General features: G+C 48.6%; 2 protein-coding genes across 6 annotated transcripts in view; both read left to right on the top strand.

The window, feature by feature from the left end:
• LOC101684593 (leucine-rich repeat-containing protein 37A2) overlaps positions 1-4,505 on the top strand; it is a 52,321-nt gene extending 47,816 nt beyond the window's left edge. Inside the window, exons 11-14 of one of the 2 annotated variants that reach the window (XM_045080821.1) lie at positions 1,885-1,934; positions 3,490-3,544; positions 3,626-3,768; positions 3,869-4,505. In XM_045080821.1, the coding sequence (XP_044936756.1) occupies positions 1,885-1,934; positions 3,490-3,544; positions 3,626-3,768; positions 3,869-3,971 (351 nt within the window). In that variant the 3' untranslated portion in view covers positions 3,972-4,505. The remainder of the gene's footprint in view (positions 1-1,884; positions 1,935-3,489; positions 3,545-3,625; positions 3,769-3,868) is intronic. The other variant, XM_013046017.2, reaches the window with a different exon arrangement.
• An 8,088-nt stretch (positions 4,506-12,593) lies between these two features.
• Positions 12,594-23,394, top strand: part of PLEKHM1 (pleckstrin homology and RUN domain containing M1) — a 46,161-nt gene continuing 35,360 nt past the window's right edge. For 2 of the 4 annotated variants that reach the window (XM_004772463.3, XM_004772460.3), the window contains exons 1-5: positions 12,595-12,703; positions 15,342-15,485; positions 18,821-18,909; positions 20,760-21,007; positions 22,654-23,280. In XM_004772463.3, the coding sequence (XP_004772520.2) occupies positions 18,862-18,909; positions 20,760-21,007; positions 22,654-23,280 (923 nt within the window). In that variant the 5' untranslated portion in view covers positions 12,595-12,703; positions 15,342-15,485; positions 18,821-18,861. Of the gene's footprint in view, positions 12,704-15,341; positions 15,486-18,820; positions 18,910-20,759; positions 21,008-22,653; positions 23,281-23,394 lie in introns of all 4 variants that reach the window. The other 2 variants (XM_004772461.3, XM_004772462.3) reach the window with 2 other exon arrangements.

Genomic DNA, 23,394 nt, shown 5'->3' with positions numbered 1-23,394 from the left:
TCAGTGGAAGAAAAGAAGTAAATGGTAATAGAACAACTGCTTGATTATTTAGGAGGAAAATAATAGCAGAGCCTCATTTCTCACCTTAAACATATTTCAGTAAATGTAAAAAAAAAAAGAACCCATAAAACTGTTAGAGGAAAACAGAAGCAATATTTTTATCATCTTGTGGTGGGAAAGAGCTTTATGATTTGACACCACGAGCAGAAACCTTTGATAGATTTGATCATCTTGTCTGTGACACCATTAGCAAACTTGGCACTGATCTATGCCAAGCATAGGAAGAATTTCCCACACCCGATTTAATCCCCACAACCCTGTGAGGATGATATTGCCATCCTTCTTTGATACCTAAAAGGGAAATCAGCTTAAGGCCCCAGTGGCAAAACCCAAGGCAGAACCCCATTTCGCCTGACTGCAAAGCCTGTGCTCTGGTTCCACCATTTTGTCTCCTTAAAGATGAAAACACTGACAAATATTTAAAACATTGAAATTCAGTGAAAGCCACTAAAAGGATTAATATATTTCTATAAATCAACAGGAAGACCAACAATCCAGGGGGGAAGGGGGCGAGGACTATGAAGAATGATGGGCAAGGACCATATCTGCCAGTCCTCATGCCTTCTGGGATGTGGGTCTTGTTAATGAGGCCTTTGCTGCCTCTATACTGTTTTCTTCTATACTCTTATAACATTTGTTTTTATTTACATTTTTGAATATGTGTAGAATCTGTTTTGGTTTGGGGGATGGTTGAGGTAAGGGATCTAACTTTTTTCACCCCCTGCATAAAGATCCAGTTAATTTAAAATCTTTTATTGAACGATTCATTCTTTCTTCACTGATCTAAAATACTATTTTTTATCTAGACTCAATCAATCCAGTTTCTTTCCCTGTACCAGTATCACACTATGTACTTAATTCCAGTTGCTTTATAATAACATATTTTGATGTCTGGTAGGGTAAGCTCCTGCTCTTTTCTTCTTTTTCTCTCATTTTGTAGCTAGGCTTGCATATTTTCTCCACCAAATGTCTTCCGACCAGTTTTTGTTGTTGTTGTTGTTGTTTTTTAAAGCTATCTTGGGATTTGAATAGGATTACTTTGAATTTATAGGTTAATTTGAGGAGACCTGACATCTTTGCAATATTCTAGGAAGATGCTATCTCTCATCACGTATTCATTTCTTCTTAATGTCCTTCAGAAGAGTTTTAATATTTTCATCTCATAGGTCTTACCCATTCTTTGCTGTAAGTTTACTCCTAGGTACCTGATGCCTTTTAATGATAGTGTAAATGGGATCATTCTTCCATTCACTGATTAGCTATTTATGGAATGTAGGATCACTATTGTGGTTTGCATGTTGAGCTCTCCATTTTGTATCTAGCCATCTTATTGACTTCTCATACTTAAGTAAAATTTTAGTCGATTCTCTTGGGCCACTTGGGTTGTTCATAATTTCATAGGTAAATATGTTTTGTTTCTTCCTAATACTTCATTTTTCCTACTGCATTGATTAGGACCTCCTCAACAATGATGAATAGTAGCCAGAATAATGGGCATCCCACTCTTGTCCTTGACTGTAAAACAATGCTGCTGCTTAGGTTTCTGGTAGATACTTTTCTTTTCCTTCTTCTTAGAATTTGTATTAGGAATTATCTGTTGAATGTCATCTAAAACCACCAATAAAATGTATTGCCAGCTGCACACAAGATCCCAAGTTAGGTATTGTGGAAGAGCAGAGGACTATTAAGCAAACAGAATTCCGGTCCTCAAAAAAGTTATCCTCTCATTGGCTAGATAAGACCTAAAATACAAAGGAATGAAAAAGATCTGGATGCAGTGGTCATCGAGATGGGTAACTGTGATCATGTTTTCTTCCAAAACAGATTTATTCTCATAGAACAGCATCAGAGGAAGGTAAAGAAGGAAACTCAAGGTAAATAATAGTCTGGCAGTTGTTAAAGTAGAAATTTAGAACTAGATTTTAGAACTCCTCTCTATTTCAGTTCCCTTATTTTACTCCCAGGACACCACGAAAGGCAGAAAGAACATTTATTTGGCCTAATGCTTTTCCTGGATCCAGCAAAATTAGCTCCCCAGCCAAACCTGAGTTAGGAGGAGACTGGCACAGAGCATCTGCTGGTCACCAGTCTTTTTTTTTTTTTAAGATTTTATTTATTTTATTTGATAGATAGAGGTCACAAGTAGGCAGAGAGGCAGGCAGAGAGAGAGGGAGGAGGAAGCAGGCTCCCTGCCAAGCAGAGAGCCCGATGCGGGCCTCGATCCCAGGACCCTGAGATCATGACCTGAGCTGAAGGCAGAGGCTTTAACCCACTGAGCCACCCAGGTGCCCTGATCACCAGTCTTTTTAAAAATGAGGGTGGTATGGGGAGGTGCTGGTTCCTGCTGGGAGTGCGCATCAGGCCTTCTCAGAGGCTCCAGGGAAAGGGTAGGGAGGGCCACAAAATCTTGGGCAAAGAGGGCTAGTCTTCAAGGCTGATGGAAGGCAGAATATATGACTCCTTCCTATAAAGTGGCAGGAAAACTTCCCTCTTCCTCCTCCTCCTCCTCCTGGCTTTCAAGTCCCCACTCACCATTCCCTTTGTACAGGCCCCATAGAATTGTAACTGGGAGAGGCCTTAGATAATAGTTTGTCTCTTCCTTTTATAATAAGGAAATGGAGAAGAAGCAGGGGAAGGTAAATTGTCCCATGGTCATACTGCTAGTGGAGTGTCAGAAGATGACTCCTTTCCAGCTGGGCACTCCCTCTCTGACTACACTGCCCGTGGGCTGCGAGCTACATTTTATGTCACAACTCAGTACACACATACCGTAGAGACCTGAGCAGTTTCTAAGACAAACTTACCATACGCTCTCATTTTTTCTATACTGTTTGTATTCAAAAAGAATATTTTGTGTTTTAGTGCTGGTTGTGACCTTTAAGCTCATTTCACGACTCATTCATCAGTGACAGCCTACAGTGTGAAAGGCAGTGAGCTAGATAACTTTGCTGGTTGGACTCGGGCATTTTCTTGGTGCAATTCAACTTGCAGGATAAAGCAACTAGGAACATAAAAGCACCTCTCCTTCCTGCTCCCCAGCAAATGATGCCTATGAGACTGAGTGCATTGGGGCCCACTGTAAAATGCTTCTGGAGAGAGTAAGGTGCTTTCTCTGTGCAGTTGCCCAGTTTGTTCACTGCATGAGGGCACTTGGCCAAGGTCCCAGGTGAGCGGGATGAAAATCCTGCCTGCATTCCATGTCGAGCCACATGCAAAGATCTCCCCAGAGACATTGTGGGGCTGTTATGGATAGATGTGGGAAAATTCTGGAAGCCCAACATGCTTGGGATTATTTTCAAGATCCCAGATCTGTAGTGATTTTGCTTCCTGTGATTCTGGATGGAGGTGTCCTAATAAGACCAGAGATACACGTTGTGAGAGTTATGGAATACGGCATGAGTCACTAATTGTGCATATATTTCCTCCAAGGGGCTTCTTTCGGTCTCTGCTGCGGAAGAGATGCTCATCCGAAAATGAGAATCAGGTAAATCTGAGCAGGATAAAGCCCCATGGCTGCAGAGAGCACGGGAAATGCAGAATTAACATCATCCTTTCTGTTTTCTAGGAGGGCTTTTTCTGGAGAAGGCGGCCACTTTGGCTTCGGGACATGTACAGACCTCTCAATGCCACACGCAAGAAAAACATGGCACAGAAGTTACATGACAAGGATTCTTCTGATGAGGATGAGATTTTCAACAAGGAACCAGGGTACCTGATTTACGGTTCTTATATCAAATGAGGAAACTATGGAAAGTTGAACTGTCCCTTTGCAGAGTAAAAGCCTTTGGCATTCTTCTCCTTTTTGCAGAGAGAAAAGTGAAGCCACAGCAGAGAAGACTCAGGCCACAGATTCGACTGCTGAAGAGCTGGGTGAGGAGAGTGAGACTGCCGCAGAGACCGTCACCGAGTGAGCCCAGCCTGCCTCAGGCCGCCTACAGAGTTTATTTTCTGATATTGGCTTCTCAGCATTGCCTGTAAAATACTTATTTTTCTCATATTAAAATGTATAAGTTCATAACCAATTCTAGCCACGTGGTAAGGAATAAAAATGGAACCAGTTAAACATGTATTATTGAGAGAACAGGGACCACAGGCACAAGGAGCAGGACTGAAGCTAGAATCCCTCGTGGGTGCCGGCGTCCTGGAGCCGCGCGGGCAAAGGAGGATGAGTAGTGGTGTCGCTCCCTCATTTCCCTGAGCAAATCAGTCTCTGGAAACTGGAAAACATATCTTCAGGGGGTGTAGACTGGGTAATTAAATCAATGAGCAGTTTATTCTGGTGCTCTCTTCCCTGGCTCACCAAATATCAGTAACTCACAACACACTTGACCTCTTGCCCAGAGAAGATCATCTATTTCTGGCGCCTCCCGTAAGGGCTTTGGCATTGCCAGAATATTTGAATCACTGAGCCTAGCTCCACGGCAGGCCTAAACCCTAACTTCCTTCCCAAGTGCGCGATCTCGTGCACAAAATGTGTGCCCTGTCTTGGCAAATTGAGGGTTCTTCACCCTTCGAAGGGAGTAGATAATTCACATTGGGGTTTTTTTGGTTTGTTTTCTTAAAAAAAAAAAAAAAAAATCCCAACCCTTGGGTAGCTGGCAGGGAAGGGCTGAAGGCTAGGGTAAAGAAGAACATGTGAGAGCAGTAATTACCCAAGACTGCCCTCCTCAGGCCTTGATTGCAGAAAACATAGTGTTGGGGCCACTTACCCATTCGCTTGTACAGCCCTCATACCGCCCTCGCGTCTCCTGACCCCACTGAGGGTCAGATGTGTGCTGCTTGGCTCTCTCCAGCACAGCCCAGCACCAGACCTACCACCACCTTCCTCACCAACACCGATCATAGCTGCATGATTCCAGGGGATAACGCGGTGCAATCTTTGAAAAAGGCAAGAATTCCTCCACTCCTGCGATGCCTGGGTGGTTCGGTCAGTTAAACGGTCAACTCTTGGTTTCAGCTCAGGTCATGATCGATGTCCGTACACGTAACTGGTGCTAATCACTGTGGGGGCTGGCGCTGGTGAACATCGGGGCCTGGGGGACTGCATTGCTAGCTTTCCCGTGACTTTACCAGTTGGTCTCCATAAATCCAAAGCTGCTGCTGTCCCTAAAAAGATTGCTGAGGTCACAGCAGCGCCCCAAAGTCCCCAGCCAGGTGATTAGCGGGGAGCATGGAGTCCCGCGTGCAGCCTGCGCATCTGTCCCTGAAGACGAGGACAGAATGGCTTCCAGCTCCTCGTCACTTCCCAGATTTCACACAGGTACGCTGTTAAGTGGCAGAACTCTGCTGTCAAGGGAATCTGTGAAACCTGGTTCGTGGGCTTCCAGCACTTTAAGGGAGGCTAGGGTTCTACTAAGGATGTGGCCCAGAGCTGCTCAAAACTATGTTTGTGTTTGTTCAAGTCTTCACAGGCCAAGCCAGGCTGAATGAAGACGAGGGCTCGGAGGAGGCTGGTTAGCATTTAGAGAAAGAAAGAATCCATCGCCCTCTTATGCTCACCAAACTACTGAAGTAGGGCAAAGAGAGCCGGGAGCTGGCGGAAGCTGAGGTTCTCTGGCTTTGTCAGGACTGCAGGTCAGCAGGGATTTGAGGGCGGGAGGGCAAGGCAGGGCAGGGCAGACTGAAGATGACCAGAAGGCTCCGCCAGGTTCTTACCATTGGGAGTCCCAGAGGGTCACACTGGCTGGTGGCCGCCCCCATGGAAGATGGGGCCTCTCGGTCCTGGGGCACACCAGGCATGACCAGCTCTGGTCCTAGTGGGGGTGAGATGTTGCTGAGCCCTGGGGGATGGTGGTAGAGCACCCCTGGGGGTGGAGGTGGGGAGCACCCTCCTTCAAGAAGAGGAGAAGTCCTAGAGGCCTGAAGCGGAAGCGGAACCGTGCTTCAAGGTAAGGCTTTCTGCATTCCAGGTAGTGCTGGAGAGGGGTCTGCCACCACACCATGGACGGTTCCAGCTTCCAGGGCCAAAGGAAATTGAGACTTCAACCTGTGAGCAGCATAAAGACTTCACGTGGATGTGGGCAACACCCCAGAATGGTGGAGCCACCAAACAGGAGCCTGGCTCCCTGACACGTGATCCACCAAACCAGCCCAGACTGCCGTGCTTAACCAGATGATTACACGAGAGAGCAATAAGCTTCTTTTTATCTACCACATGGCTATGTTGGGTCTCTACTGCCTAATGTGAAGGAGCCTAATGAAGGAGTGAGTATGTGTACTGGGTATCCCTCGCCACCACAATGCTAACTGAGAAACCATCCCCAAACCCAGTGGACTGAAACACCAGTTCTTGCAGGATGGCCAGGACAGCTGTACCGGAATGTTCTGCCAGCTGGGCCAGCGCCGTCTCTCACTGCTGGTCTGCAGATCCGCAGGGCTAGCTCTTTGCCACCTGTGTTGGTTCTGGGGCCCAGGCTATAAGGACTACCAGAAGAAACCATAATAAAAGGCCATAATAAGAGACAGAAACTTCATCAGGCCTCTTCAAGCCCAGACCGAGTCCTGGTTTAGAGGTTATGTACCAAGGCCCCGTTCCTCTAGGTGTTCTCCCTAAATGGAGCAGAGGGAAAGACAGCACATCAGTGTGAAGGCCCCACCGCAGTTCTCTATTAGGGGAGGAACCCTGACAAGGCAAGAATCACATCTCCTTCCTCTCCCCAGGGCCTAGTACCAGACCCTGCTCGTAGTGATGACTCAGGGATCTTACTGGGTGAATGTTAGACCACTTCTTCATTCTCCACATGTGATTTCCTTATGAAATAAACTGACCTCCTACAGGTCAACATATGTGCTGTGAGTTTGCCCCAGAAGCTGCAAAGAGACTATGCCACTGGGAGCTGGGATTTTTACATAAATTTGTCTACACTGAATCCCGTATCCACTGGCTTCCAAAGGAACCTCCAGAAGAAAGGGCCTCTACAAGTTAAACATCAAAACGGGGTAGTGAGGGGCGCCTGGGTAGCTCAGCTGGTTGAGCGACCAGCTCTTGGTTTCTGCTCCAGTCATGATCTCGAGGTCCTGGGATCAGCCTGCGTGGAGCTCCACACTCAGCGGAGAGTCTGCTTCAGGATTCTCTCTCCCTCTGCCCCTCCTCCACCCAAATAAATAAATCTTTAAAAAAAAAAAAAAAGGTAGTGAAATTTCTTTCTCTGGAATCCTTTTGAAACTAGAAAGATTCTCATTGCCTGAAACATCCTAAGAGGGAGGCATTTGCATGGACTTCGGACAGGGAATCTGCATGGACTTCAGATAATTTGAAGAACAATGAGATTCACCATCACAGCCCCCAGGGCTCCACGGGGCATCCGGCCCCTCTCAACATCTCTTTCGCCAGCTCTCTGGGCAAAAGCAGGTGCTTTTGCTTAATTGTTGCCTTTCCCCACAGACTTCACACTCCAAAGGAGAACCATTTGAAGAGAGCCAGGATGAACCCCAGAGAATCCCACCATCGCTACTGAATTCCAGGGACAGGGCATGTGGGTGGAAAGTATATTTTAGGGCAGTGACTCATGATAAATTGCTTCCTCCAGTCCCTAAATGGGACTATTCAATGCCAAGCTATCTCGGGCTCGGGCTGATAAAAGCAGACGGATAGGGAACCTAGTGTTGTTGTGAGCTGTTGGTCAGCATACATGAATATAAATACGGCTTGTGTAACTTAACCAAGTTCACAAAGACACATCACTTGTTGTTTATGTTCCAAGTGAAAGCCAACTAATAGGCTTTAACCAAAAATGTCATACAATGTATCAGCTCATATACCAGGGAAGCCTAAGCGCTGGCTGCATCTAGGGCTCAAACAGCATCATCTTCTCCCCATCTATCCCTCAGTTGTGCTTTCCTCTGGTTCCAGGATTTGAGGGACACTGATGTAGAGGAAAACCCATCCTTAAAGCTTGGACACCGTATGTGGGAAGAGGAGACTCTGATTGGCCCACCATGGTCACGTGCAAATGTGAGGTCAGGCCTTAAACCAGTACCTAAGTCCAGTTAAAGTACAGAGACTGAATTGAAAGTTGAGAGGGAGGTTGTCTTACTGGGAGATAAGGAGGTGAGGTGATAATGGAGAATCAGAGGCTGAAACCAGATTTAAGGAACACCCACAGATGCGAATGTAAGTAAAACACAAATTCACTTAGGAGCAGGAGTCCATGATAATTTGGGGTCCTGAAGTATTTTTTCCCAATTAGTAGGTCCTAAAGGTATAACTACTATCATTAGGAGGTCCAAAGACTCTTCTGTTTTTTAATATTCGATAGGGATTCTTAACTGCAGATGTGGTCCAGCAGAGAGAGAGTAAAGAAAGCAAAGAAGAGAAGGGAACCAGGAAAAGGCCAACCCAGGAAGCAGCGAGGGAAGATTCCAGGGTGAAAGCTGTGGGACAGGTCGAGAAGAGAGCTGGAGCGCAGGGGAGGACAGAACCCAGACAGAGGGCCACGCCAACAATATTTACATAGTCACAGTTCTGTTAACACTACCAGTGTTAACCAGTTAACAAGTGATGTGTCTTTGTGAACTTGGTTACGTTACAGAGTGATGTAACCAAAAAGTGACGTAACCAAACCCCAAGAATGGTCTGGGTTGTTAAAGAACTACTTGTCTGTGTTACTAGGAGGAAGTCTGCTGACAGTAACTAAAATGGGTAAATCAAGAGCTAGAAGCACAGGACAGGTGGAGATAAGCACCAGAAGATTCAGCCAGAAATAACCAGCCCCAGTGAGCTGGCTCAGAAGGGTGGGCAGGCGGGGGAGGCAAGAAACTTCTGTGGGTCATTATGTTCCCTCATCATTTCATTTCATACTATTTGAACTGTAAACTCTGTATAATGACATTTGGGGTTTTAAAAAAAATTATCATTATTTATCATTATTTATTTATTTATCAATATTTTGACAAAACTTTATTATTGTCCAGCTTTATTGAAGTATAATTGACAAATCAATCATTAAAAACCCTTTAAATCCATTTTATAAAAGGGTGGGGAGAACCAGCTTCCTACAACAGAACCCAGGAGAACATCAGCAATTCCAGTTTTGAGAAAAATGATTGCATTAGTACTAGTTTGATGACTTCAGTCAGCTGCCAAGTAAGGATACATCTGGGGTTCAAACAAGAAGGGCTCTCAAGGGGCGCCTGGGTGGCTCAGTGGGTTAAGCCGCTGCCTTTGGCTCAGGTCATGATCTCAGGGTCCTGGGATCGAGTCCCGCATCAGGCTCTCTGCTCAGCGGGGAGCCTGCTTCCCTCTCTCTCTCTCTCTGCCTGCCTCTCCATCTACTTGTGATTTCTCTCTGTCAAATAAATAAATAAAATCTTTAAAAAAAAAAAAAAAAAAAAAAAAGAAGGGCTCTCAAAAAATAAGAAAAAAAGAAAGTCTCTCCAGTGCTCAGAGAGCAATTAAAAGCAGAGATCTGATTGGATTGGGAAGATGAGAATTAACTTGAACAATAATATAGTCAGTCATCTTTTTCTTTTCTTTTAAACATTTTATTCATCCAGGGACTCCTGGGTGGTGCATGCGGTTAAGTGTCTGCCCTTTGGCTCAGGTCATAATCTCAGGGTCCTAGGATTGAGCCCTGAATCTGCTCCCTTCAAATCCTCTCTCTCAAATAAATAAAATCTTTTAAATAAATAAATTTTTGTAAAAAGAAGCAAAAAGAGAATTTATTCATCCCTTTGAGAGAGGAGCAAGAGAGCATGAGCTGGGGGAGGGGCAGAGGGAGAAGGGCAAGCAGTCTCCCCGCTGAGCAGGGAGCCCATTGTGGGCTGGACCCCAGGACTGACCTGACTGAAGGCAGACGTTTAACCAACCCAGGTGCCCTACAGCTGGTCATCTTCACATGCTTACTGCAGGCCAGAAACCATCCTAAGTATATTATCTAACTTAATCTACACATCAATTGATATTTCCCCCAATTTACAGATGAGAGAATGCAGGCTCAGATAGTGTGGGGGAATTTACCTGAAGGCACACACCCTGGCCGCTCTGCCTGAGGCTAAGGGGCCTCAGGGTGTTCTGACTTCTCTTTTCTCATCATCAGTTAAACTTAGAAGTTTCTATCTTCGGTACTACCTCAAGGGGCCTGTGAAAACCACTGACCGTGGCAGTGGTCTTAGCCCCACACTTGCTGGGTTGTCTGCCCCGCATATCGTAGGGAAGGCCGAGGGAACAGTATGTGCTGGTGTTCAAACCGAAGCATTCCTGGCTCCAAACCCCACTTGCTCTGCCACTGATCTATGCCAGCCCTCCAACTAGAATTAGAGCTGGCTGACAGCCCTTCCTCTACCATTCATTAACTAGTAGTGTGGCCAAGTTACTCAGCTTCTCTTAAGTCTGTTTTTGGTGGTTGATGAGGACAAATCACAGTTCCCACCTGGCACACAACAGAAGCATTTGCACAAATGTTAATCCCTTATCCCTCAGCTCCTAAATTAAGGCAGATTCTTATATTTTCTTAAGCTTCGGATCCATACCGAGGGCAGGGCACAGGAGAGGTGGTCAAGCCAAAGTTCTTGGACCCCATCCCAGAGTGACTCCAGGGTAGGAGAGCGATTCAGAAATCTACACGTGGGACCTGTCCCCAGGGAATTCAGACGACTCACAGTTCTCCTGCCTTTTTTCGTAACTCTGCATTGTGCTTGAAATCTAAGCAGACAGACCAGTGGTGTGTGAGCTGCGTTTTCAAATGTTTCAGCCCTTCCTGCACTGGCCTCCAGCTGGGTCTGTGCCTCCTCCCTTTCCCCCTCACCCAATCTGTATCTCCCCACCTGTCCCAACCGCCTCCCCTTCCTCTGTTCTTACCTCCTAGCTTCCTCTCCACCTCCCTGCAGCACCGCACGGGCACTGTCCCTTGAGCTCAGCCCGCATTCCTACCCACCAGCCATTTCTCTGCCAGTCTCTTCACCTGCAGTGCTCTTTCCTCTTATCCACCTGGTAAGCTCAGATACAAGTTGCCTCGTCCAGGATAACCTTCAAGCCCTCTTCCCTAGCACCACAGCAAGTTGCATGTACCTTTATTACTGCTCAAATGAAATGGTAATGTGAGATTTTTTTTTTTTTTTTTCCCGGCTGGAGACTACCTGGTGGACTCACGGCCCATGAATGGTGGCAGTGTGCACCAGAGCAAGATGAAGAGAGGAAGACAAGCCCTTGACTTTACAGAGGAGCCAAAAGGCCTGGGAAGTAAAAGACCAGGAGATGGGGGTTCCTGAAAAGGCAGACAAGAGATTATATGTGGGGGTTCCCACAGCTTTTTCAGACAGCAGCTGTGCAAAAATTCATTGGAAGAACTGAGGAATGTTGCCGGCTCCATCTGGGGGAGGGCATGCTTGTGTCAAGACACTGATGCTCTTGCTGTGCTATTTTAACAAGAAACACTATTCTTTTGCCTAGGAAATGGGATTTCCCTAGTAAATTCCTTACTTTCCACCCTGTTTAACACCAAGAGAATAATTTGCCTCTATGTCCTTATCTCTAACTTCCTCCTTGATGATTAACCATACTGAATGCACTCAGATTCATCTAGTCCTAAAACCAGGAAGAGGTGGTTCTCACTCCTGGAAAGAGAATTACTGAAGGGGCAGCCCCCACACACTCAAGTGCCATATCTCCAACAGCTGATTTTATAAATAGAAACAGGCACTGGGACCCTGACCTTCCCAGGAAGACCAATGGAGCCCCTGACCCAGATCACTGGAGCTTGCTTCCAAGAACTGTGCTGTTGCTAGACCAGCCCTGTAGATACTCCTTAAGTTCCCCTGGACCTGCAGGTAGTACCTCTCCACCCGGGCACTCACCCCACACTCAGGCTCTAAGCTCCCATTTGACCAAAGCCTGCAGGTGTGAAGTATCAGAAGCAAAAGACACCCAACACACACACACACACACACACACACACACACACACACTTCTGAGTACATCTGAAAAAGAAATGTCAACTCTATCAAGGAAAGCAAATGAAGAATACCTGGCTAGATGAGAATATCCGGACTCTTGAACTTCCCGCCTTAGGGCTGATAAGCAGGTTACAGGAGAAAGCCCTGGGGACCTAAAGGCTCCCTCGGTAAAAGGTGTGATCAAAACATGTATGCTTTTCCCCAGAGCCTCCAGGCGGGAAGCACCACCCGCGCTGATGCCCTCAGGGAGGCAAAACTAGGGTAGGCTATTGGTCCGATTTTACAAGTGGGAGCCTTCCCACAGCAGGCCAAGAGACAGTCGCAAAGTTGCACTGACGGTGCTGTGGCCAGGCGAGGTCAGGAACCTAGAAGCCAGGATCTAGATTGACACAGACGCTGCTGCAGGCGGACAGGAGGACACGTTCCGCCCGACGCTGGTGACCTCGCCTAGTGGCCCCACCTCTTCGCGCGCACCTGGGGTCCTAGAGTTGCGAGCCTCCCAGATCGCTCACCTGCTAGATGTTTGGCAATTTGGGCTTGCGGGAGCGCTGGCCCCGCCCCCACGGCTCCTTCAGCCCTACGATTGGCTCCGTGGGCTAGGGGCGGGACCGGGCGTCCAACCGACGTGATTGCGTCAGGCGCCGCGAGAGTCGTTTCCTGTTGTCAGTGGCGGAGAGGCCGCAGCGTCGGGTCGGAAGCTGAGAGGCTGCTGCGGCCAGGAGTGCTCCTCGCCACCTCCCCGCTCCCTCTGGTGAGTTAGCGGTCGGGGGCGAGGAGGGCGAGAACGGGCGTCGGGGCCGAAACGCGAACGGGCGGTGGGCCACCAGCTCTGTCCGTGGTCCCAAACCCCTTGTTGCCTTGAGACTGTCCTGCTTCAGAGCCCCTTCCCTTCCCGGTCTGAGCCCCGCGCCCCACCCCACTCTGACCTGACCCTTCAGCCCGCACAGCCACTGCTGACCCGTCCCCTCCATCTTCTCCCGCCCGGGACCGAGCCCAGGCCTTACCCCCACCCCCTCATCCCTGGTGTTGCGTAAATGCGGCCACACTCTTGACCCCCACAGTAGCCCAGTTCCATCCCCCAGCGCAGCCACATCCCTCCGCTTCCCTCACCCCTCACCCCCTTTGACAGCCGCAGTGTTCCACGCTAACCTCCTCTGATCCCCACCATTTCTGGTTTTCCCCTTTTCTGGCTCAGCTTTCTTATCCCAGTCTCCCTGCTCAGCCCCCCAAATTCTGCTCACCCCACCTCCACCCACCCTCATTTAATACCTACCACAAAAGCAGACGCTCTGTTGAGCTCACCCCCTCTTCTTAATAACTCTGACCTCAGCCCTATACTAAGTTTTACATGTATTTTCGTGTCCTCACAGACACTCAACCCCTAACTTCAGAGCCCACCACATCCTTTCTTATCACCTCCAGCCATCCTGAGGACCCCTCATCCCTAAGTCTTTGCTAAACTGCCCCCAGCTCTTGCCTCCCCAGTTACCACCCCTACCCAGTGTTACTAAAATGAGGTCTCCTTGTCCCCATTTCTTCACCCCAACTCTGCACCCATTCTTCCCTTGACGTGGTTCCCATTTGATCAGAGAACGTAGAGCAGTCCCCTGCCAACCCCGCCTGCTTCCCCTCAGCAGCCAAATCAGGGTGCTTTCTCAGAGCTGGGCAGTTGCCGAGCAGCTGCATGGGTGCAGGGCCTCCGAAGGTAAATAAGAAATAAGTGTGGAGGAGGGGAGATCCACCTCCTGTGGTTCAGGGGTTTTTTCCTGGATGTCTGGTCCCCTGTACCTGTTGTCCTCAAGGGTTGTGTTTTTAGCATTCATATTACATTACTTGTGTTGGCTGCTGGAATGGTAGGTATCATCCGAATACGTGGAAGGTGAGGGATGGCTACTCCATCAGACTGGGACAGTGGAGACTTACCACTTCCTTTTGGATGGTAATCTGTAGAAACTCAGAGGCTTCCACTGTGTGGGGTTGGCTCTGGTCACAGAACCATGTCCATAAGTGTTGTCCTGGCACTTAGAAGGGACCCTTACGTAGTGCTCCCTGCCAGCCAGAGCTGGTTGCAGATTAGTCCCAAAACGGAACACAGGGAAACAGTACCAGAGGTGATGTTACATGTTGTGAAGAGTGTAGGTGAGTGGGTCCTGGGGAGGCTGAAGAATTAGGTGGATTCAGAGGCTGTTGAATTGCTACCTCTTTTTGCCGGTACTGTCCTTGATTTTTGACCATTTTGGTGACCCATGAACTTAAAGAGCCAAGTTATCTCAGTAACTAGACCTTCTTGAGACACCCAGGCCCTACTGTTAGTATTTATGATCTCCTGGGCTTTTTGGGTGCACATCCCCTCTTATTCTGGTGACCACACTCCAAAGGATTGGCCGTTTTGCAGCAATTGTAAGGGGCCCCAAAGAGGACCCATTGTCTTTGCTTGCCATTTATAGTCTCGCTTCTTTGAAAATTGAATTCCCTTCTACCTTTAGTAAGGTGTGATATATCTACAGGGTTCACAGCCTATTGGCAGCTTGGTATGATGGGCAGAATTCCACAGGGGCCCTCCCACTGAAAAGTTGCATACCCCAACTTCTTACAGTCTGGAGTGGAGATACCTGCCCTGAGCCTTCTTATTTTACTCATCTGTTCATTCAGCAAGTGTATTTTGAGCACCACTGTGGGCTATGCACTGTTCTGGGCACTAGAAATGCAATGGTGAATGAGTTGGGGCAAAGTTTCTGCTTTCATTCATTCAGAATTTGGTCCCTGCTGGAATCCTAAGGGATGTGGGACAAGTGTCTGACTCTTGGTTTCAGCTCAGAACATGATTTCATGGGCCGTGAGATTGAGCCCCTCACTGGGCTCCATGCTGGCCAGGGAGCCTGCTTAAGATTCTCTCTGTCTCTCCCTCTGCCCCTCCTCCCACTCATGTGCACTCTCTCGCTCTCTTGAAAATAAATAAATAAATCTTAAAAAAAAATAAGAATATGGGGGAAATGTGTGTCGTAGGGGAGGAGGGAGAGAGGAAAGAAAGATACCCAGTGTTCATACACTTCACATTTCTGGCCTCACCCACTAGCCTTTAGACTGAGAATCACAAGCTAGAAGTTTCTTGCCCTCCAGCTGGTATTCATTTGCTTCAAAGGCCTAGTCGCCTTCACCCCTAGACACACACACCCATCCCACCCTTCACAGGACCCTTGTCCAGAACTCCCAAGTTTCTTCAGGTAGAGGGAGGTGCTGTTCACTCACTCAGCACTCACATGTCTGGAGGATCAGCTGCCTTTCTGAATCAGAAGATAACTCTGTCACTCGTTTCCGACTGAAAACCCTGACTCATCACCTGGGGCAGCAGCTGGAGGGCTTAAACACCAGCCTGTTGTTCTGCATAGCCAGGTGCAGGATCGGATTCAGGCTGTAGAGACCGAGGCTGTCACGGATGGCGGGGAAGTCTCCAAGAAGAGGAGGTTGCTGTTTACTGGTGAATGGAGTATTTCGAAAGCGGTGAAGCCAGGTCATCCATTTCTTCTTTTAATGTAAGTCTCGTCTGAGCCCTTGTCTTCTTTTCATTCTTCCTTCGTCTCTGGAGGAAGTGAGATTGGAAGTATATAGAAGGGCGTGTAACAAAGAAAATCAACCAGAATGTTTCCTTCCTGTGCATTGGAACATTTAGGAAAGGACAGTTCTGAAACCTAACTACTATGGAAAGAATCTGTGCTGCAGAGGGACTTAGGGAGTATCTTCAGGGCTGGCCTGGGAGCAGGACAGTTCTTGGAATCAAGCTCCACTGATCTGGGCCAGGGGGGCTCCATTGGCCTTCCTAGGAAGGTTGGGGTCCTAGTACCTGTTTCCATTTGTAAAACCAGCTGTTGGGAGATGTGGCACCTGAGTGTGTGGGGCCTGTCCCTTTAGTATGCTACAGATCTGGTGGGCAAGGTTGTTTCTTGTTGGTTTTAGGCTTTCTTAGATAAAATGGAGCTTCTGAGTCCCTCAGAACAGTCTGAGTAATAAGTTTGCCTACAACTCTTTGAACCAAGGACTGAGAGGCATAGGACTTGAATGAGGAAACCCAGAGAATTCTGTCCCTTACCTGAGGCCCATTTCCAGAGCCTCAGTTTTCTCTTCTGTAAAATGGGGCATAATCATCCTCCTCTTACAGGATTGTTTTAAGAATTAAATCAGATTAGAGAATGAGATCCTGTGCCAGGGTGAATCAATACTAAAGGGCAGAGGTAGACTTAGGATGGTTTGGAGGTTCCTAAAGGTAGACGCCACTCACCCTTTTCTGCTCAACTGTGCCTATAATGTTTGAGGCTCTCTATTTGTTCTCCTCAGCCTGGGTCTCCCGAAGAGACACCCGTCTTTGGTTTGGTTCTTTAGTGAAGACTGTTCTGAGGATAGGAAGTGAAGCCAGTCCCATAGGATGGTAGATTGGGGGTCTGGACCTGCCAGGAGCCTGCTGGAGTGGTGACCTAGCTGTCAGGAGACCCAAATCCCAGAGATCTCCTAGACTGTCATGTTCCTGCCTCTGAGCCGGTTTCCTGCCTCCCTGAGGCATTGGGGGACAGGCAGGCCCAGGTAGGGTGCTTTGGCTACTTGCAAAGAAAAGCGTGCCCTTAACTTTGGCCTGACCCCAAAGTCTCATCCTATTTTGTGAATTGTCAAGTGGCTCTTCTCCTTGATTTCCCTGCGCTGTTGTCATTTTGTGGGTTTTCTGACACTTTGTTTTAGGCCACAGTTGTCTCCTGTCCGGCCCTGCTCTGACCTCTCAGTGTCCATTGACTTTTTTTTTTTTAGCAGACCCTGACTTGGCCAGAGCACCCACTCACTGATAAGCCTTCCTCCCTCCGATGAATACTCTATTATTTTGGCTTAATTCATTAGTGAGGCCTTAATGGACCTACTATTCCAATTGTTGCCATCCAAGTTCTAAGGCTGGCCAGGGGAAGGGCAGTTTGGGAGCTTGAGGTTCTGTCTGGAACAACAGGTCTAAAGGGAGGCCTTAGGCCACTGGAATTGCTGAAAGGGATTGGATGCCAGGGTCTTGGGACCAGAGAACCTGGACTTGACCTTCAGGGCTGCATAGGATAGGCTTGAAGGAACCTCACTTCCAGGATCAGGCACAATTTCAGGAGGGACTGTGACTGCAGCCCATCCCCTGTTCCCATCGCCCTGTGGCCAGAGCATGGAGCTGGTCACAGAGGAGGGTTCTGAGAACCTCAGGCATTAGGAGCCGGGAACATGGCGACAGGAGAGGTGGTCAAACAGACTTTGGCCAGGGGCCAGCATTCTTTCTGGTGGTCTGTCGTGCTGTGACCAGAGCTGGTGCTGCAGGGGCCATCCCCCCCCCCCCCCACAGACCTCCCTCCCTCTGCATGCCTTTCCTTAGGAAGCTTGGCTCTGGGTCCTGTTTACCCTCAGCAGCTCCAGAGGCCAGGGCTTAAGTCAGAGCATCTAATGTCATTTAGGGCCACCCTGCTGTTCTCTGTAAACCTTTCCTGCTGGCCTGACCTTGATGTTCCCTTGCACCCCCTCACCTGGGCCCTCAGCTAAAGAGCCCTCTCCTAAACCTTCCCCTGCTCCCTCCCCACCTATCCCTTAGCCCTAGCTCATACTGGCCTCTTCCAGAAGGGGTGAGAGAAGGCTAGTCCTATTGGGAGGTGGTGGAGTCTGCCGCTTATCAGCCCTGGAATCTAAGGAAGTTCCTTGACCTGGGTCAGCTTCTATTTCTTATCTGTTAGATCAGGATAATAAAACAGCCCTCCCAGGGTGATGAGGAGGAATGCAGGAAGCAGTATGTGGAAAGAGCACAAAATCCATTTAGCGGGCCTCGGCTTTATTAACTTCTTTGGATCCAGGAGTTTTTGAGAACAAGGACAGCAATGATCTAGTTTTGGGTGTCCCTCATGCTCAGCTGTGTGGTCACTAGAGGTCTGTGTAGGTGGGAAGGTGCCTACCCCATACTGGTCCATCCAAGTGGCTGGGGTGAGGTCAGGCCAGCCAGCAGCCCCCTTTAGGCTCAGGTGGAAGCCCTCCCACCTCAGCCCCCCTCAGGAGGAAGCCAGTGCCCTGAGGGATTTACTTCAGCTACTCACACTCACGCATTCACGCCTTGGCAGTCTCCTGGCAGTCTTCGCCTGTAGGTTTGGATGGCCACAAACACTAGGGTTGTAGATACTATTTCTCCTTAGTACCTTCAGGCCCTGTGCTAGTAGGCATTTTCCACATTCTTTTCTCCATCCGAGAGGTCTGCTACGGTGCCCCAGCATGCTTAGCTGATTAGCAGCAAATTGAGAGTCAAACCTGTCCCCCTTTAGACATGTCCCTGTGCTTCTCCAGTTTAGCCTGAGGAGAAGCAGATGTGTAGTGAGAGAGCCATCCCTCTGGAAGCTGTTTCAGTTGTCACTGTCACTGCTGAGCTGGCAGACACCAGACTGGGACAGGAGTCACAGGGGGCAGTTGCAGGACCCAGGCCATCAGTGTGAATTGTGAGTGCCTGCTTCCTGGCCATGTGAGCCCTTGACACCTCCTTGCCCCCTTAGTTCTGTGTCTAAATCAGCCTTATATGTCCTGCTTTTTGTGCCAGTACTGGGTGTGGAATCCAGAGCCCTTTCTGGACACTGCTTGGGCCAGACCCATCCATGACATACAGGACTCCGCATCTCCTGAGATCTGAGCCCACGGATTTGTTTTCCTTCCTCCTTTCCTTCCTTAAAATCCACTCTTAGCTTTTCCTTGTATATTCAAATGCCCTTCCATTGCAGTTTAAGGAAGACGGGCTAACCTCCTGCTGCCTGCTGGGGGCAGAGGGCGAGTTGGCTAGGGCTGGTGAGCTGGAACTTGCTCAGCTGGCCACCATCTGTCTCTGCAGGTGTCATGTGATTCTCCGAGGGAGCTGCTGTGTGAGTGGAAATGCTCTCAGTGGTGGAGAATGGACTGGATCCCCGGGCTGCCATCCCGGTAGGCTGCGGTGGGGGGGGGGGGGCGAAGCTGAAGGGTGGGGAAGGGTGCACAGGACAGCCATTTCATTGATTTTTCTTGCTTTGAAATGAACAAGGACTGCCCAGAACGTGAGGCCTTGGGTTGAGAAAAAGTGATAGCAGAAGCAGGCTCTGAGAAGATCCTGGCCTTTCTAGAATATCTTATTGGTGATAAAATGGGAATTTACAAAAAATGATGGTCATTTAATATAGGCTACCTAAAGACCAAGGATTTCTCCAAAGAAGGCATACATATGACCCACAAGTACATGAAGAGATGCCTAACATCATTAGACATTAGGCAAATGCATTCAAAATCACGAGAGACTTCTTTGCACCCTCTGGGATGGCTAGAATCAAAATGACATAAGACTAAGTGGTGGCCCAGTTCCACTGCTAGGTGCGTACCCAGGAGACCTGAAAACTTACGTCCACATAAACACCTGTGCATGAAGGTTCATAGCAGCATTATAGCCCTGAAGTGGGAACAACCCAGATGTCTATTAATCGGCGAATGGATAAATAAAATGTGGGGTGTCCACGCAGTGAAATATGATTTGGCAATAGAAAGGAATGAAGTCCCAATACACAGTGACAGTATAGACAGACCTTGGAAACATGCCAAGTAAAAGAAGCCAGACACAGAAGGCTGCTGCCTATGTGACTTAATGTATACAGAATGTCCAGAATGGGTGAATCGTCAAGACAGAAAGTAGATGAGTGGGTGCTCGGGACTGGGGAAGCAGCGAATAGGGAGTGACTGCATAGTGTGTCTCTCTGAAGCAGTGAACATGTTCTAAAATGAGGTAGTGGCTGTAGTTTCACAACTCTGTGAATATACCCAAAACTACTGAACTGTGTACCTTCAATGAGTGAATTTTATGCTATGTAAATTAGGTCTCATTAAAGCTGTTGTTAAAAAAAAAAAGAATATTCAACTTTTCAGAGAACATTAAAATGAACTGTTTGGGCTAAAATAAGAACAAAAACAGTAAAATATTTATCTGTAATCCTATCAGCTAACGATTCAAACCAGTTTTTCTGCATTCCCTTCTAGTCCTTTTCCACACACTTAGGTAACTTTGACATGCTCATATTATGACCAGACTATCCTTATATTATAATTTACTTGCTGAACATTTAACTGAGTACCTACATGTGCCAGGCACTGTGCCAAGTGTCAAGGATCCAAGGATGAATAAAAGACCAGTCCTGCCCTCCGGGTAATCCCTGCAGTGCTGTAGATCAGGGAGTATGCTTTCTGTTTAACGGTGAGGACATTAAGCTCAGAGAGGTTAAGTGAAATGTCTGGGGTGACCCTGCTGGTGACCAACCGAGCTGACACTCACCTGAGCCTCTGCCCAGTTGGGATCTTTCTTGGGGTAGACTGTGATCCCTTTTTCTTTTTCAAAAGCAGCACTTGTTGCTTCTTGGTGGAATCATAGTCAGGCGAGTAAGGTAGACCGCTTCCCTGCTGCACTGGGTGGGTTCCCCAAGCTCGCATAGCTGTAATGCGATGGAACCAGAATTTAAACACGAGATTTATATGGATATCAATTCACTGAAGTTCAGTTTCTTCTGTTGTTGTTTTCGTTTGAAGTTCAGTTTAAAAAACAAAACAAAAATATACAAATACCTTTGCATTTTGCAAAAAAAAAAAATCAGTACCGTGGTGCTCTGGCTTTGTTTTGTATAATTAGCTTGTGCGAACTTTGCTGTATAGACACACACATAGATGTGTGTGCCTGCATGGGTGCTTGTGTGTGTGTGGCGAGAAGCAGCCCCATTGCAGGATCTCCTAAAGGCTGTGTTGTGTCTGCCGCTGACCAGGTGATCAAGAAGAAGCTGGTGGGATCGGTGAAGGCGCTGCAGAAGCAGTACGTGTCCTCAGACACGGCAGTCACTAGCGAAGACGGAGATGCCAATGCCATGTGCAGCGCCCTGGAGGCCGTATTTATCCACGGCCTGCACGCCAAGCACATCCGAGTCGAGGCCGGAGGGAAAAGGAAGAAAAGCGCCCACCAGAAGCCTCTTCCTCAGCCCGTCTTCTGGCCCCTCCTGAAAGCTGTCACTCACAAGTGAGATGAGCTGGGGAGGTTTTGCTGTGGGGAGGACGCGGGACTCTCCCTCGCCAGCTGTGTGGGAAATCACCAGAGCCAGTCTGTTCTAGAACAGAGATGGGCGAGATAGGGGTTATTGTTAGACCAAGCCTCAAGGGCCCCTCAGCCTTCAGCCAGGGCTGGTCGCCTGTAGCAGGAGCCACCGTTACCACATGGTGGCAAACTGAGGTGGTTGTAACAGAGAGTGTGGCCTGCAAAGCCTATCATCTTTACTATGTGGCCTTTTACAAAAGAAGTTTGCTAACCCTGCCTCAAGGTGTTTGAACATCTATATTGCTAAACCTTATAACAAGGGATGGCCTTTTTTTAAAAAAAAAAAAAAAAGTGGAATCCAGACTGTCTGACTATTCACCCTGGGACGGCTGTCTCCATGGCACTGCTGAGGATGGCCTGGGCTGTGGAGCCGGGAGCTGACGCTGGGCCTCGAAGGGCTGTTTAGTGCCACCTTTGGCCCGAGGTGTCTTGTGGGGTCTCTGTCTTCCTTTTCCTGATGACTGCCACTGCCCTGTCTCAGGGTCTTACCACACTCCTGGCTGACAGTGGCTTTCTGCTTGTCCTCATCTTATTCTGTCTTTAGCCCAGTCGGCTGGGCCGCACTTACTGAACTGAAACTAAGCAGAGTGCGTTTGCCGGTCCCGCGGAGATGGGCTGCGCTCCCACAGGCGAGACATGCAGGGCACTGTGGAAGTCAGGGGAGGGGTGTTTTCAGCAGATCGAGGATTCAGGAACTCATGTTGCACATGTGGGATGTGATCTTATCCAGAACGGCCCACCAAGACATCTATATAACTGTGGTCAAGTCACTTCCCTGTGTAAAAACCCTCAGGCTCTCAAATCTGGAGTGTGATTCACTCAGTGGGGGCCCCAGAGTCTGTATCCTGACCAGGTTCCTGGGTGATTCTGATGCACAGCTACTGGCTGTGCCCCCACTTTGCCTCACTGGTTGGATACTTAATATACTTAAGACCCTGCCTTACCTGACTTTGCAGCCCAATGCCCGCTCCTCCTCTTGGAGCTGTAATCGGAGTGCTCGCCACTCCTGTTACAGAGCTGTTGCCTTCCTGCCCTTGGTGCCTTTTTTCTCTCGGTCCTCTGTGCCTAGAAGGTTCCCCTTCCATTTTCGCCTCTTGAAATCCCTTAATAGCCTAGCTCAGATACTGCCTTTTCTATGGCATTTCTCTTATTGAGACCTGGAAATGATAGTGTACTCCCACTCCAGCTCTGCTGACAACAGGCCTCATGTGCCCCTGAAAGGTGGTCACCTGGATTGAGGACAGGGCCATGTCTTTACCCTGTGTCTCTAGGCTCTGAAGAGACCTTGCACTTAGGGGCTCATCAGATGTGTGCTAGATGAGCACATGATGTCAGGGGCCCCCGAGTAGCCGTAATGAAAATGGCAATTATCCTCCATGACAGCAACCTCAAAAAGTTGGGGGTTATAGCTTAATATTTCTAAATTCCCCATAGAGCACTGTTATCCAAGATTTTTTCAAGCCTCTGTATATGGGCAGTTGTTATGACGGGCTCTTGCTAACCAGTGGCTAAAACAAGACCGCAGTGATTGGAAATCCTTTCTTGAAACAAGCCTGTCGTCCCATCCCCAGACACATCATCTCGGAGCTGGAGCACCTGATCTTTGTGAGCACAGACGTGGGCCGCTGCCGGGCCTGGCTGCGACTGGCCCTCAATGACGGCCTGATGGAGTGCTACCTGAAGCTGCTCCTCCAGGAGCCGGCCCACCTGTGCGAGTACTACCAGCCCACAGCGCTGCTTCGAGACGCCGAGGAGGGGGAGTTCCTCCTCAGCTTCCTGCAGGGACTGACATCCTTGTCCTTCGAGCTCTCCTACAAGTCTGCCATCCTAAACGAGTGGACACTTACCCCGCTGGCTCTCTCTGGGCTTTGTCCGCTCTCTGATCTTGACCCCCTCACTACCTCTGGGACAGAACTACAGCGGAAAGAGTCTCTGGATTCAATTTCCCATTCCTCAGGCTCGGAGGACATCGAAGTCCAGCACTCAGGACACAAGATCCGACGGAACAGGAAGCTCACAGCCTCCTCTCTCAGCCTGGACACGGCCAGTTCGTCCCAGCTGTCTTGCAGCCTAAACTCTGATAGCTGCCTACTCCAAGAGAACGGCTCCAAGAGTCCAGAACGTTCTGAGGAGCCTATGTCCTACGACTCAGACGTGGGGACAGCAAATGCTGAGGATTCAGACCTGTCTCTTCAAGAGTGAGTGCTCCTCCCCCAACCAACCCCTTCCCCCTCTCTCTTCCTTCCTTCTCTTCCTCTTTCAAGTCTCCCTTCCTATAGCATGTGATTGCCTGTCACTGAGCACTAACCACT

Source organism: Mustela putorius, unplaced genomic scaffold (assembly GCF_011764305.1).
Source record: "Mustela putorius furo isolate JIRA1106 unplaced genomic scaffold, ASM1176430v1.1 tig00000487_pilon_pilon_pilon, whole genome shotgun sequence".
NCBI classification, from domain to species: Eukaryota; Metazoa; Chordata; class Mammalia; order Carnivora; family Mustelidae; genus Mustela; species Mustela putorius.
The sequence above is the reverse complement of the archived record's forward strand: the minus strand, read 5'-3'. Positions and strand labels throughout refer to the sequence as shown.